The following is a 13,786-nucleotide window of genomic DNA, read 5'->3' on the forward strand; positions in this document are numbered from 1 at the left end:
AGTCACCAAGAAAACCATTGGAAACACATTACACCGCAATGGATTAAAATCCTGCAGGGCTCGCAAGGTCCCCCTGCTCAGGAAGGCACATGTGCAGGCCCGTCTGAAGTTTGCCAATGAACACCTGAATGATTCAGAGAGTGACTGGGAGAAGGTGCTGTGGTCTGATGAGACCAAAATAGAGCTCTTTGGCATTAACTCAACTCGCTGTGTTTGGAGGAAGAAAAATGCTGCCTATGACCCCCAAAACACCGTCCCCACCGTCAAGCATGGGGGTGGAAACATTTTGCTTTGGGGGTGTTTTTCTGCTAAGGGCACAGGACAACTTATTCGCATAAACGGGAAAATGGACGGAGCCATGTATCGTGAAATCCTGAGCGACAACCTCCTTCCCTCTGCCAGGAAACTGAAAATGGGTCGTGGATGGGTGTTCCAGCACGACAATGACCCAAAACATACAGCAAAGGCAACAAAGGAGTGGCTCAAGAAGAAGCACATTAAGGTCATGGAGTGGCCTAGTCAGTCTCCGGACCTTAATCCAATCGAAAACCTATGGAGGGAGCTCAAGCTCAGAGTTGCACAGAGACAGCCTCGAAACCTTAGGGATTTAGAGATGATCTGCAAAGAGGAGTGGACCAACATTCCTCCTAAAATGTGCGCAAACTTGGTCATCAATTACAAGAAACGTTTGACCTCTGTGCTTGCAAACAAGGGTTTTTCCACCAAGTATTAAGTCTTTTTTTGTTAGAGGGTTCAAATACTTATTTCACTCAATGAAATGCAAATCAGTTGCTATCTTTTATTTAAAGTTATTTTTTCGATTTTCCTTTTGATGTGCTATCTGCCACTGTTACAATAAACCTACCATTGAAATGATACTGTTCTGAGACTTTTCATTTCTTTGACATTGGACAAACTTACAAAATCAGTGAGGGGTCAAATAATTATTTCCCCCACTGTATATCTTCCCACACGGGCATGTGGCATGATATATCACACCAGTGGTTGAACAATCTATCCGATGCGTAATTTTATATAAACCGTTTGTCCCATAGCATCCTGGAAGGAATCACATTTTGTTATATTTGGACATGCCATTTTGGACCCTTTGAGCCATAGGCCTTCCCAAGCTGCTCACCTTTATGATAACTCTGAACCAGCGTGTCTGTCTTCTGTATGTTATTGTAGGTTGTACAGGTAAATAGTTCCTCAGACATCTATCGGAGAAGAATCAGCCAATATTTATTCAAAACTTCTCGTACCTGTTTGATCGGGAATTGAAGGTAGTGATGAATCTTACCACATCTGATTGTTTCGTAGATCTCTTTACATTTAATAGCTCATCCCGATTCGCTCGAACTTGGGCTTTTTTAATTACTTTTTCACTGTAGCCTCTATCTCGAAATCTATTGGATAATTCCTCCATCCGTCTTTTGAAAGTATGTTCTTCTGAACAGATGCGTCTAGTACTATTAAAATTGTCCTTCCGGAATGTTATTGATAAGATGCCGTGGGCGAGCTGAAGTTGCATGTAAAAGTGCATTTGTCACTGTAGGTTTCCTGAACACATCCGTCTACATGTGTCCCTCAGTGTCACTAATTGTCACCGGGAAGTCTATTTTCTCTTTGCTTTGTTTATAGGCGAGTTTGATGTTGAATGGATTTTGATTCAGTCCCATAATTAATTCTTCCAATTCTCTAGCGGAGCCCTGCCAAATTAAAAGAACATCATCAATGTACCTGGTCCAAAAATGGACCTTCTCAATTTTTTTTCGCAGGGTTTACCATGAAAATCTCTCTTTCCCAATATCCCAGAAAGAGATTAGCATAGGACGGCGCAAAGGCCGCCCCCATGGCTGTCCCCTGCAGCTGGAGGTAAAACGTTATTTAAAAAGAAAATAATTGTGGGTCAAAGCAAATCTGATGGCTCTTACCAAAAATTTACAGATCTTGATGTCCAAATTGTTCATCAGTAAAAAACTTGACACTGCCATAATGCCATCCTTGTGTCTAATTGACGTGTAATTCCACGTCACAGGTCACAAGTAACATATCAGTCTGGACATGAATTTCGTCAATCTTCTCCAATAGATCTGAACTATCCCGTGTATGAGAAGGCAAAATCTCTACAAGAGGTTTCAAAAAGAAATCAATCAATTGACACAATGGTTCTAACATACTCCCCACTCCTGACACAATGGGCCTACCTGGGGGGTTGTTTGTATTCTTATGTATTTTTGGACGTAGGTATAGAGCTGGTATTAAGGGTTCATCTACTCTGAGGCCCGCTACCTCTTGTTCGTCCAGGATACCATCCTCCTTTGCCTGCATCAGAATATGCAATAATTCTTCTGTAAATTTGGATAGTTAAATGTCAGTCTTTTATAGCATATGGGGTCCCTCAATTGACGAAAGGCCTCTCTCATACATTTTAACCGGCCAGACCACCACATTCCCACCTTTAGGAATAAGCAGATGAATTAGCAGCTCTGTAGATCTATGGCCGGAGCGCTTCTTCTCATCTATATTACATAAAGCTTGGGGGTAGTTACTGTATTAACATATGCATAATTGAAATGGAAGCATTTACACATGGGATACCAAAATTCAATACAAACCAAATAACATATTGTTATGCTACTCGCCAGTCTACACATCAGTATATCGGCTACAACATTTATTATTTTTTTCTTTCTATTTACAGGTGAAATATGTTAAATCAACGTGGTAATAGTCTATGCAGTTTTTACTGGTGAAGTGCATTGATGTAAGGCTACTTTCACACCTGCGTTCGGTGCGGATATGTCTTGTATCTGCACAGACATATCCGCACTAATAATGCAAACGCTTGTATCCGTTTAGAACGGATCCGTTTGCATTATTCTCTTAAAAAACGGATCCGTCTTGACTTACATTGAAAGTCAATGGGGGACGGATCCGTTTTGAATTGCACCATATTGTGTCAGTGAAAAACGGATCCGTCCTAATTGACTGTTAGGCTCCGCATAGTCAGACGGACACCAAAACGCTGCAAGCTGCGTTTTAGTGACAGTTTAAAAAAAATGTAACGGAGACCAAATGCAGCCAATTTGATGCATTCTGAACAGATCCTTTTCCATTCAGAATGCATTGGGGCTTAACTGATCAGTTAAATGGATCTCACAAGCGGACCCAGAAACACCAGTGTGAAAGTAGCCTAACATGTTTCACCTGTCAACAACTCAATTTCAGTAGAAACACAAGCATTTTTTAAAAAGCAACAAAAAAGCACCATGAAAACCTGGCCTGTGGCACCTGCCGCAATTTATGTAAAAAAAATGGCTAAATGTTTTGTCAAGTAAAATGCTTTACTGCTGAACAGAGACATGACGGGCCTCCGTTATCGTCAGTAGAGTCCGTCCACTGCCATTTTGCTAGGTTATGGTCTTTTCTTTTCTTTTCGTTGTTCTGCCCCTATACTGAAAGGACGATGATAGCGTGAACCCAGCCTTACATACTTATATTTTTACATAAAATATCTCTATCTATCATCTATCAGTCTATATATCAATTATCTATCTCTCTCTCTCTCATACTTTGCTTTCTTCCTTCCAACCATTTCTGCCTATCTATATGTCTGTCTGTCTATATTTGAAATGTGTACATATCTGCATGTTTTTATATATTATATGTGTATATACTGTCTGTATGTGTGAGATGTGCATATATGTGTAGCTACCGGTGTCTTCTTATGTGGCACTTGGATCTTTGGGCCCCCTCAGGCTCCTGGGCCCCGTGACGACTGCTACCTCTGCACCCCCTATAGCTACGCCCCTGGTTATATCTGTGTGTGTACACCAAAGCAGCACTACCACTCTACAGTTAATATACATCTCTCTACCTACCCGTCTGTCTATCTACATACTATACACTGCGTGCAGAATTATTAGGCAAATTAGTATTTTGACCACATCATCCTCTTTATGCATGTTGTCTTACTCCAAGCTTTATAGGCTCGAAAGCCTACTACCAATTAAGCATATTAGGTGATGTGCATCTCTGTAATGAGAAGGGGTGTGGTCTAATGACATCAACACCCTATATTAGGTGTGCATAATTATTAGGCAAAATGGGTCAAAAGAAGGACTTGACAGGCTCAGAAAAGTAAAAAATAGTGAGATATCTTGCAGAGGGATGCAGCACTCTTAAAATTGCAAAGCTTCTGAAGCGTGATCATCGAACAATCAAGCGTTTCATTCAAAATAGTCAACAGGGTCGCAAGAAGCGTGTGAAAAAACCAAGGCGCAAAATAACTGCCCATGAACTGAGAAAAGTCAAGCGTGCAGCTGCCAAGATGCCACTTGCCACCAGTTTGGCCATATTTCAGAGCTGCAACATCACTGGAGTGCCCAAAAGCACAAGGTGTGCAATACTCAGAGACATGGCCAAGGTAAGAAAGGCTGAAAGACGACCACCACTGAACAAGACACACAAGCTGAAACGTCAAGACTGGGCCAAGAAATATCTCAAGACTGATTTTTCTAAGGTTTTATGGACTGATGAAATGAGAGTGAGTCTTGATGGGCCAGATGGATGGGCCCGTGGCTGGATTGGTAAAGGGCAGAGAGCTCCAGTCCGACTCAGACGCCAGCAAGGTGGAGGTGGAGTACTGGTTTGGGCTGGTATCATCAAAGATGAGCTTGTGGGGCCTTTTCGGGTTGAGGATGGACTTAAGCTCAACTCCCTGTCCTACTGCCAGTTTCTGGAAGACACCTTCTTCAAGCAGTGGTACAGGAAGAAGTCTGCCTCCATCAAGAAAAACATGATTTTCATGCAGGACAATGCTCCATCACACGCGTCCAAGTACTCCACAGCGTGGCTGGCAAGAAAGGGTATAAAAGAAGAAAATCTAATGACATGGCCTCCTTGTTCACCTGATCTGAACCCCATTGAGAACCTGTGGTCCATCATCAAATGTGAGATTTACAAGGAGGGAAAACAGTACACCTCTCTGAAAAGTGTCTGGGAGGCTGTGGTTGCTGCTGCATGCAATGTTGATGGTGAACAGATCAAAACACTGACAGAATCCATGGATGGCAGGCTTTTGAGTGTCCTTGCAAAGAAAGGTGGCTATATTGGTCACTGATTTGTTTTTGTTTTGTTTTTGAATGTCAGAAATGTATATTTGTGAATGTTGAGATGTTATATTGGTTTCACTGGTAAAAATAAATAATTGAAATGGGTATATATTTGTTTTTTGTTAAGTTGCCTAATAATTATGCACAGTAATAGTCACCTGCACACACAGATATCCCCCTAAAATAGCTAAAACTAAAAACAAACTAAAAACTACTTCCAAAAATATTCAGCTTTGATATTAATGAGTTTTTTGGGTTCATTGAGAACATGGTTGTTGTTCAATAATAAAATTAATCCTCAAAAATACAACTTGCCTAATAATTCTGCACTCCCTGTATGTACAGAACAGTAACTTTGTACACAGTAGATTGAAATGCCTAAAGAAATTAAATGAGATTATAAAATCATGACTGCTTGCTACCAAAAATAGTGGTACTCTTGTGCATGCTTTGTCTAGTATTGCAGCTCAGCATCATTCACTTGGACATTTACTTTGTAGAACATTATTGGTCACATTTATTATGACTGGTGTTTCATATGCGAGTTTTAAACAAAAGGTTGTTGAGTAAATGGCGCCAGCTACCAGAAGATAACTTCCCCCCTTAGTCACCTACTAGTTTAACCCTATGATAAAGAAATATGAGGAGATTTGGTAGGACCTGGAGTACTTCTAAGGCTACTTTTGCACCTCCAGTGTGAAACTCCGGCACGGCTGTTCCGGCAGACAAGCAGAGAATCGGCAGACAAGCAGAGGTTTGTTTCTGGCTGGTTCTCCGCTTGTCTGCCGGAATGCGCACGGATCTCCTCCAGACCCCATTTTAGTGAATGGAGCCGGCGGACATTCCGCCAGAACAGCCTGCTGGACTTAAAACTGGAAGTGTGAAAGTAGCCTTACCCAATATCAGTATCATAACCACAGTATAAAAAATACAAATGGTGGGTGACCTCAATTAAAACGTAGCTGTCGGTATTCAGCCGGGCCTATGGCAGCAGCGCAGATATTACTGTCATACGCTGCTGCCATAGGCCCGGCTGAATACCGACAGCTATTGAAGAAACAGTGGGCCTCTATGCTGGGGAAAAGTGGATGGCGTAATCCACACTACATTGTCAGGCCAAATGTGATGTTACCATCTTCCTTTCAATTTTCACTTGCTATCTGACGGTTGTTTTACTATGCTATCAATACAGTGTTACCTGTTATCTGATGGTCATTTTGCTTTAATGTCAGTATAACACATTGTTCTGAGTCCCCTGATGAGTTGGCCCTATGCCAATGAGACGCGTTGGCAAAATCATATGTGTATTGATAAAGCTATTTGTTTATGCTATTTGCCTTAAGCATCAGGTCTCCCTCTGTCCTATCCCTTTGCCTGACAAAGCTGGGCAGTCAACTGGCACAACATAAGGATGTCAAGGGACATATTCAGGAGGAGGGAACACCACATTGATAAAGCCCTGGTGAGGGTGAGTGTGGTTATCCCCTGTGTAGGGAGCTGATAGAGGAGGGATATCGAGGGGAAGAGACCCAGCACCCCCTTGGCCCTACCCCCTCTTTGTTGGGCATAGCATTTGTATATCTATGCTATTGTGTGCTATTATGTTTTGCACTTGGTGTTTGCTTTATTCACCATTTGTTATTGGGTTTTTATATTAATTGAGCAATAAAAGCTAAGTTTTAATTCAGGTCACCCACCATTTTTATTTTTTATAGTGTCATTATCGGGGTACCCATTCAATTATAAAAAGGATTAACCATTACGTCTCCCATGGTTGTGTAATCATAACCAGAGTAGCTTAGACCTGGACATACTGCTGATTTACTGGGCCAGTACTGGTTGTAAAGTCACTGTAGAAGCTTATATATGGGGGGAAGGGGACACCCTGGCTCTATTATCGTCATCATAACATAACAGTTTGAGACTATTCTTGTCATCGGTGTAACTGACTGTTTGTGTTTTTAGAGACATATTAAACTTTTTGCGCTGTGGTGAGCTGCCCCCACAAAACCGTGTCAAAATGGTGTACAAAGAGGCTCAATACTATTCAATCGGGCCACTGCTTGACCTTCTGGACAAGATGCAGCCACTTACTGGGGAGAAAGTGAGGCAAGCATTTCTGGGGTTAATGCCTTATTATAGAGGTAAGAAAATGTTTAGCCTCTTACTGCTGCAGTGATGTACTATGTAAGGTCAGGCCCAAGTCTCTGTTATTGCTTATAAATGATTAAAGAGTGGCCTCCCTTACAGGTATTGTTTAAATTATTAACAAATTGAAGGAAAAATGCAAAGACTGACTTTGCTGCACATGCTACATTTCTAGACTGCAGCATTTCCAGAATCAGCGCCAAAAACAGTACTAATGATGGAAAAAGTCTGCAATCCCTGCCACGTCACTGCAGTGCTGTATGAACCCATATTTCATTACCTGGATTCCATGGGACCAACAGAGGAATTGACTCTTAGGGCCTACCCTCCTTCTGTACAAGGGTCTAGTATTATGTCAGGAGACCTCCCCGGTGGCACTTTGCCGGATTAAGCCTTAGGCTACATGCACACGAACTTTGTTTGTGTCCGTTCGTTTCTTTTTGCAGATAGGATGCGGACGCATTCATTTTAATGGGTCTGCAAAAAATGTGGACAGCACACCGTGTGCTGTCCGAATCAGTATGTCCGTTCCGTAGCCCCGCAAACAAAATAGAACATGTCCTATTCTTGTCCGTTTTAGGCATTGTTACAATGGATCCGGAAAAAAAAAAAAATGATGGCATACGGATGTCATATTTTATATTTTTTTCGGATCCGCAATTTGCAGACCGCAAAACACATACGGTCGTGTGCATGTTGCGTTTTGGTCAGTGATTTCCATCGGTGATTGTGAGCCAAAACCAGCCTCCACAGACATAAGGCATAAGGAAAAGATCTGCTCCTATTCAGTGATTACATCCACACCTTGTTTGGGCTGAAAATCACTGACCGAACACTTGGGGCGATTTATCAAAACTGCTGTAAAGGAAAACTGGCTTCGTTGCACCTAGCAACCAATCAGATTCCACCTTTTATTATGCAAAGGAGCTCTGAAAGATGGACTCTGATTGGTTGCTATTGGCAACTAAGCCAGTTTTCCTTTACACCAGTTTTGATAAATCTCCCTATCTGAATAAGGCATTACACGAGGGATAACACTGCCACCCAGTGGACCCCATTAACTTACAGTGGATTCCGCAGGGTTCCCTTGTGGTTTCCTTCTAGTTGATGAGAAGAATAGCACTGCATCAAACACTATTCTCCCTGTCAAATCTGAGAGGGGTGCAGACAGAAGCTCTTAACCTCCAAATTAGGGCTCATGCACACGACCGTTGTTGTTTTGTGGTCCGTTTTTCACTGATCCGTTGTTCCGTATCTGAGGTTTATTTTCTCTGATTTAAGTCCTCTTTCGTTCCGTTATTCCACAAAACATATCCGTATGGTTTCCATATGCGATCCGTTTTTTTCGGATCGGAAACAGTAAATTATTAATCACCAAACACATGAGCAATATGGACTGGGCATAGCATTTCTACAGTATGGATCCGCAAAATACAGATGACATACGGATGTATTCCGTGTGTGTTCCGTATTTTTTGCAGACCCATTGACTTGAATGGGGCCTCGGACAGTGATTTGCAGACAATAATAGGACATGCACAACTTGTTTGTGGAATGGAAATACGAAAACGGAATGCACACGGAGTACCTTCCATTGTTTTTGTGGTACCATTGAAGTGAATGGTTCTGCATATGGTCCGCAAAAAAAAACAAAAAACAGAACGGAAGCGGAAAGAAAATACGTTCGTGTGCATGAGCCCTTAGTCAGTTATCCAATGGTACTAATCTCCTCAGGCTCACAGGAGCTTAAAGTGCAGTGATCCTGCTATATGGATAGCCAGCTTCAGTCATATGGCTACTAACATATATGTAGAGTCAGATTCAGAATATGGTGATTCAAAGAAAAAAAATTAGTTTTTTCCAAAGTAAAAAAAAAATTTCAGTATCAAAACTCAAGAAAAAATATACATATGTGGTATACGGTAATTGTAATCATACTGACCTGGAGAATGAACGATAACAGGTCAGTTTTACCTCATAGGAAATGCTGTAAAAACAAAACCCATAAAACAGTGGCAGAGTTTTTTTTTAAATATAATTCTAACCCATTTGGATTTTTTCCCCCCTCTTCCCACTATATTGTATTCAACCATAAATCGTGCCATTAAAAGTAACTTGTCCCGCTAAAAACAAGCCCTCATATGGCTAGGTGAATGGAAAAATAAAAAAGTTATGGCTTTGGGAAGGCTGGGAGTAATACATGAAAATGGAAAAACGGTCCTGAAGAGGTTAAATGTCCATGTGTTTGGGTAATAATGGGTTTGTGTGACACAGCGCTAACTTTAAGGCCTCTTTCAGACGGGCGTTGCGGGAAAATGTGCGGGTGCGTTGCGGGAACACCCGCGATTTTTCCGCGCGAGTGCAAAACATTGTAATGCATTTTGCACTCGCGTGAGAAAAAAAAAATCACGCATGTTTGGTACCCAAACCCGAACTTCTTCACAGAAGTTCGGGCTTGGGATCGGTGTTCTGTAGATTGTATTATTTTCCCTTATAACATGGTTATAAGGGAAAATAAAGGCATTCTGAAAAAAAATTAACTCACCTTCTCCTCTTGTTCGCGTAGTTCCCGGTCTCTTCTTTACTTCTTTAATGATGAGCTATGGGCTAAAGGACCTTTGGTGACGTCAGATCACATGCTCCAATCACATGGTCCATCACCGTGGTGATGGACCATGTGATTGGAGCATGTGATCTGACGTCACCACAGGTCCTAGCCGGTAGTTCATCTTTTAAGAAGTAAAGAAGAGACCGGGAACTACGCGAACAAGAGGAGAAGGTGAGTTTATTTTTTTATTTTTTTTTTAACCCTCGATCACCTACTAAGCATTCTGTATTCAGAATGCTATTATTTTCCCTTATAACCATGTTATAAGGGAAAATAATACAGTGAATAGACTGTCACCTAGCAACCATGCGTGAAAATCGCACCGCATCCGCACTTGCTTTTCACGCAACCCCATTCACTGCTATGGGGCCTGCGTTGCGTGAAAAACGCAGAATATAGAGCTTGCTGCGATTTTCACGCAACGCACAAGTGATGCGTGAAAATCACCACTCATGTGAACAGCCCCATAGAAATGAATGGGTCGGTATTCAGTGCGGGTGCAATGCGTTCACCTCACGCATCGCATCCGCGCGGAATACTCGCCCGTGTGAAAGGGGCCTAAGTCTCAATTCCATTACTACTATGAGCATCAAAAACGCCAAGAAATTCTTTCATTTTTTACAAGCATTTTTCAGGGTTGACTTTTTTTTTGTCACACAGCGTTTTACTTGATTTTTTTTGCAGACAGTTTTTCTCCCTATAGAGAACAACTACTCAAAGAACATGTGATTTTAAAAAAAACACGGCAAGGGACAAAAAACAAGTAAAACTGTCTTGAAATATCACTACAAAAAATACAGTGTTTGTAGTTTTTTTTATAATTTCCTATTGACCAACATGTAACATCTGGCCATGGCGTTTCTTTCTACACCCAAAAAAAAGAAAAACCCTGTCAAGAAATGTGGCATTCGTGAATAAAAATAATGTGGAACCAACCTTACTCAGTTTTGGGTAGTTTACACAGGTTTGGGAAGCACTGAACTAAATAAATACAGACCCCAGACTGACATTTGTGCCTTTATAGAGGTTGTCCGATTTTTTATATTGATGACCTATCCTCAGGCCCGGATCAGCTGTTTGAAGAGAACACAGCCCATGTACGAGCACTGCCTTCTCTGCTCTTTTTACCTACTCGCCGCAACAATTGCAGCGGTAAGAAGGTGTAATTACAAGTATAGCATCCCCATTCATTTCTATAGGACGGCTCTGTAGTATTCACTTGAATAGACTGAGCCGCCCTATAGAAGTAAATGAGGACGCCATACTTGTAACTACACCTGCTCACCACTGTAATTGCTGCAGCGAGCAGGTAAACAGAGAAAAGAAGGCAGTGCTTGTAGAAGTGCTGCCTTCTCTTCAAACAGCTGATTGGTGGAGGTGCAGGGAGTCAGCCCCCTGCTGATCTGATATTGATGACCTATCGTGACGAATAGGACCTGAATAGTAAAAAGTGGACAACGCCTGTATGGATCTTTCTATGATCCTGTCTTTTTTTTTTTTCTCCTTAAATAAAATTGTACCCTGCCCTGCCTACCCCTTTTCCTGGCTCTGTGCCCCTTTCATATAGCATATATGAAAGGAGTGTACTTTCTGGCATCCGTCAAGCTGATATGCCTGCATGGAATATATAGACTACACTATTCCCTGCAGATAGAAAGATCTTTTGTGTTATGTTGATTTACTATAAGGTACTATGGGCAACAAATGGCATATGTTGGAGGTTTAAATAAGGAGAATTTGCCAGTGTATACCTCCAACAGAAGGTTCCAATGTATGCCACTGTATAGAAAGGCAATAACGAAATGTGGTTTTCCACTGATCCCTGTTGTCATCTCAGCATAATGACGTGCCTATGGCGGCCTTTAAGTGCACTTAAGTTATAAGACATGTATCAATGAAGATGTTCTTGTATTTTCTTTATACTATCGATTGTGTATTGCGTATTTACATAGTGTTTGTTTTAAAGATCACTTGGAGCGAATTATTGAGATCGGAAAACTTCGAGCCATACAGAGGAAGGCCAGGTTTGCCAAGCTGAAAGTGTGCGTCTTCAAGGAAGAGATGCCCATTACTCCTTACGAGTGCCCACAATTCAACACATTACGTTTTGAGAGGAGTGAGAGTGAATCCAATCACTTTGAGCATCACTGTGACGTAGATGTGTCTTTTGGGCCCTGGGAAGCAGTGGCTGATGTGTATGACCTTCTCCACTGCATTGTCAGTGATCTCTCTGACAGAGGCATCTCTGTGGAGCACCAGTGCATTGGAGTGTGTGATAAGCATCTTGTTAACCACTATTATTGCAAGCGCCCTATCTATGAATTCAAAATTACTTGGTGGTGAGCGTTTAATGCTGTCAGGCAAGGCACAGGACCAAATATCTGGTTGCACGACCAATGGTTGCATGACCAAATAGCTAGGAAGTAGCACTGCAGATGTGGCGTTGGCTGTTACCACCATCTGTTAGCTATGGCGTAAGAGCTGATTGCGCTTATATCCCACAATTTGGGACTATTGCTCTAATAGAACATTGACTGAGCTATTATTTCTATGGGGTTAAAGAGTGCATTGAATGGTCAGAGAGGTCTAGCTCCTTTGCAGCACACAACTAAATGTAGAATTATGTAGGGTAGTACAGGAGAATAATATTCCTAGAATGTAAGGCATTACACTGATTGAGATACCATATAGAAGATAAAAAATGCCCAGAATATTCCTTCTCCTAATCAATGACTGTGTATTTATCATTATTTTCAGAGACCTTTCTGTCCACTAATAACTATATTTATAATTATTTTAAGTAATGGTTTTACATTTAAATAGTGTTCTATTTATTTCTTGCATTATATTAATGTATTTTGTCTGCAGTAATTGATTATTTATGTAAAAAATAAAAAACTGCTATAATTTGGTATATACGTCATCTTATGTGATATTGATATGACCAAACATATCAGGAATAAGAGCTTCATGAAAGGAGAGGCAGATAAACTGTACACTCATTGATAAAAAAAAAATGCATCAAGAAGGAGTTGTATGAATCAAATAAAACTTTTCATATAAGAAAATAATGATGATATATATAAGTGATTACAATATTAGAGCGAAAGGATACTTTTATTGGGGAAAACTGTATAATTTAAAGGAGGTTCTAGTACCCTGTTGGGCCACCTCTAACCTGGAAGCAAGATGAGATACAGTTGAGCATGGGGGCACATATGTTCCATATAGTATCCTGTGGCACATTTGTCCAAAGATGTTGCAGCTGGGCCTGTAGATAGTGAACACTTATAGGTTGCCGAAGCTGGTGTCCCAACTGATCCCATAATATCTCAATTGGCAATAAATCTGGCAACTGGGCAGACCAAGGACATTCTGGCAGAGACATTCTTGGGAAACTCGTGCTGTGTGTGTGGTCTAGCGTTATCCTGCTGAAAAATGTCAGTTGGAAGGCCTACTTTGAGAGGCAACACATGTGGCCACAGGATGTCCTGCAAACTTTTAGTGTCCCTCCTATCACTTCTAGGGGTGACTTATTGTCATATGTAATGGCTCCCCAGATCATCACACCAGAAATTGGGGCAGTGTGCCACTCCACAGCAAAGGCAGGATTGAAGTACTCACCAGGAGGTCTCCATACCCATTGTGGGAACTGAAAGAGAACCTAAATTTGTCACTAACAACGATATGGTTCCAGTCCATAGCATTCCAAGTTTCTCATTCACATCACCATTGCAAGCAAAGGCGATGGTGGATGGCTGTCTATGGCAGGACACGTAATGGGCAGTGTGACACCATATTTCCTTCTGCTAAGCACCTGGAACTGGTCCATGCAGAGACAGGGCTGTGTAATGGTGCCACCTGTGTCTGGATGATGGACAACGAAACTGTGGAACCTGCTCATGCTTGTGAG

At 41.5% G+C, this 13,786-nt stretch overlaps 1 protein-coding gene across 3 annotated transcripts in view; it reads left to right on the plus strand.

Moving 5' to 3' along the window:
* KCTD7 (potassium channel tetramerization domain containing 7) overlaps nt 1-12,779 on the plus strand; it is a 37,195-nt gene extending 24,416 nt beyond the window's left edge. Inside the window, exons 4-5 of one of the 3 annotated variants that reach the window (XM_040424794.1) lie at nt 7,083-7,261; nt 11,840-12,779. In XM_040424794.1, the coding sequence (XP_040280728.1) occupies nt 7,083-7,261; nt 11,840-12,216 (556 nt within the window). In that variant the 3' untranslated portion in view covers nt 12,217-12,779. The remainder of the gene's footprint in view (nt 1-7,082; nt 7,262-11,839) is intronic. The other 2 variants (XM_040424792.1, XM_040424793.1) reach the window with 2 other exon arrangements.
* Nucleotides 12,780-13,786: the final 1,007 nt, after the last annotated feature.

Source organism: Bufo bufo, chromosome 3, assembly GCF_905171765.1.
Source record: "Bufo bufo chromosome 3, aBufBuf1.1, whole genome shotgun sequence".
NCBI classification, from domain to species: domain Eukaryota; kingdom Metazoa; phylum Chordata; class Amphibia; order Anura; family Bufonidae; genus Bufo; species Bufo bufo.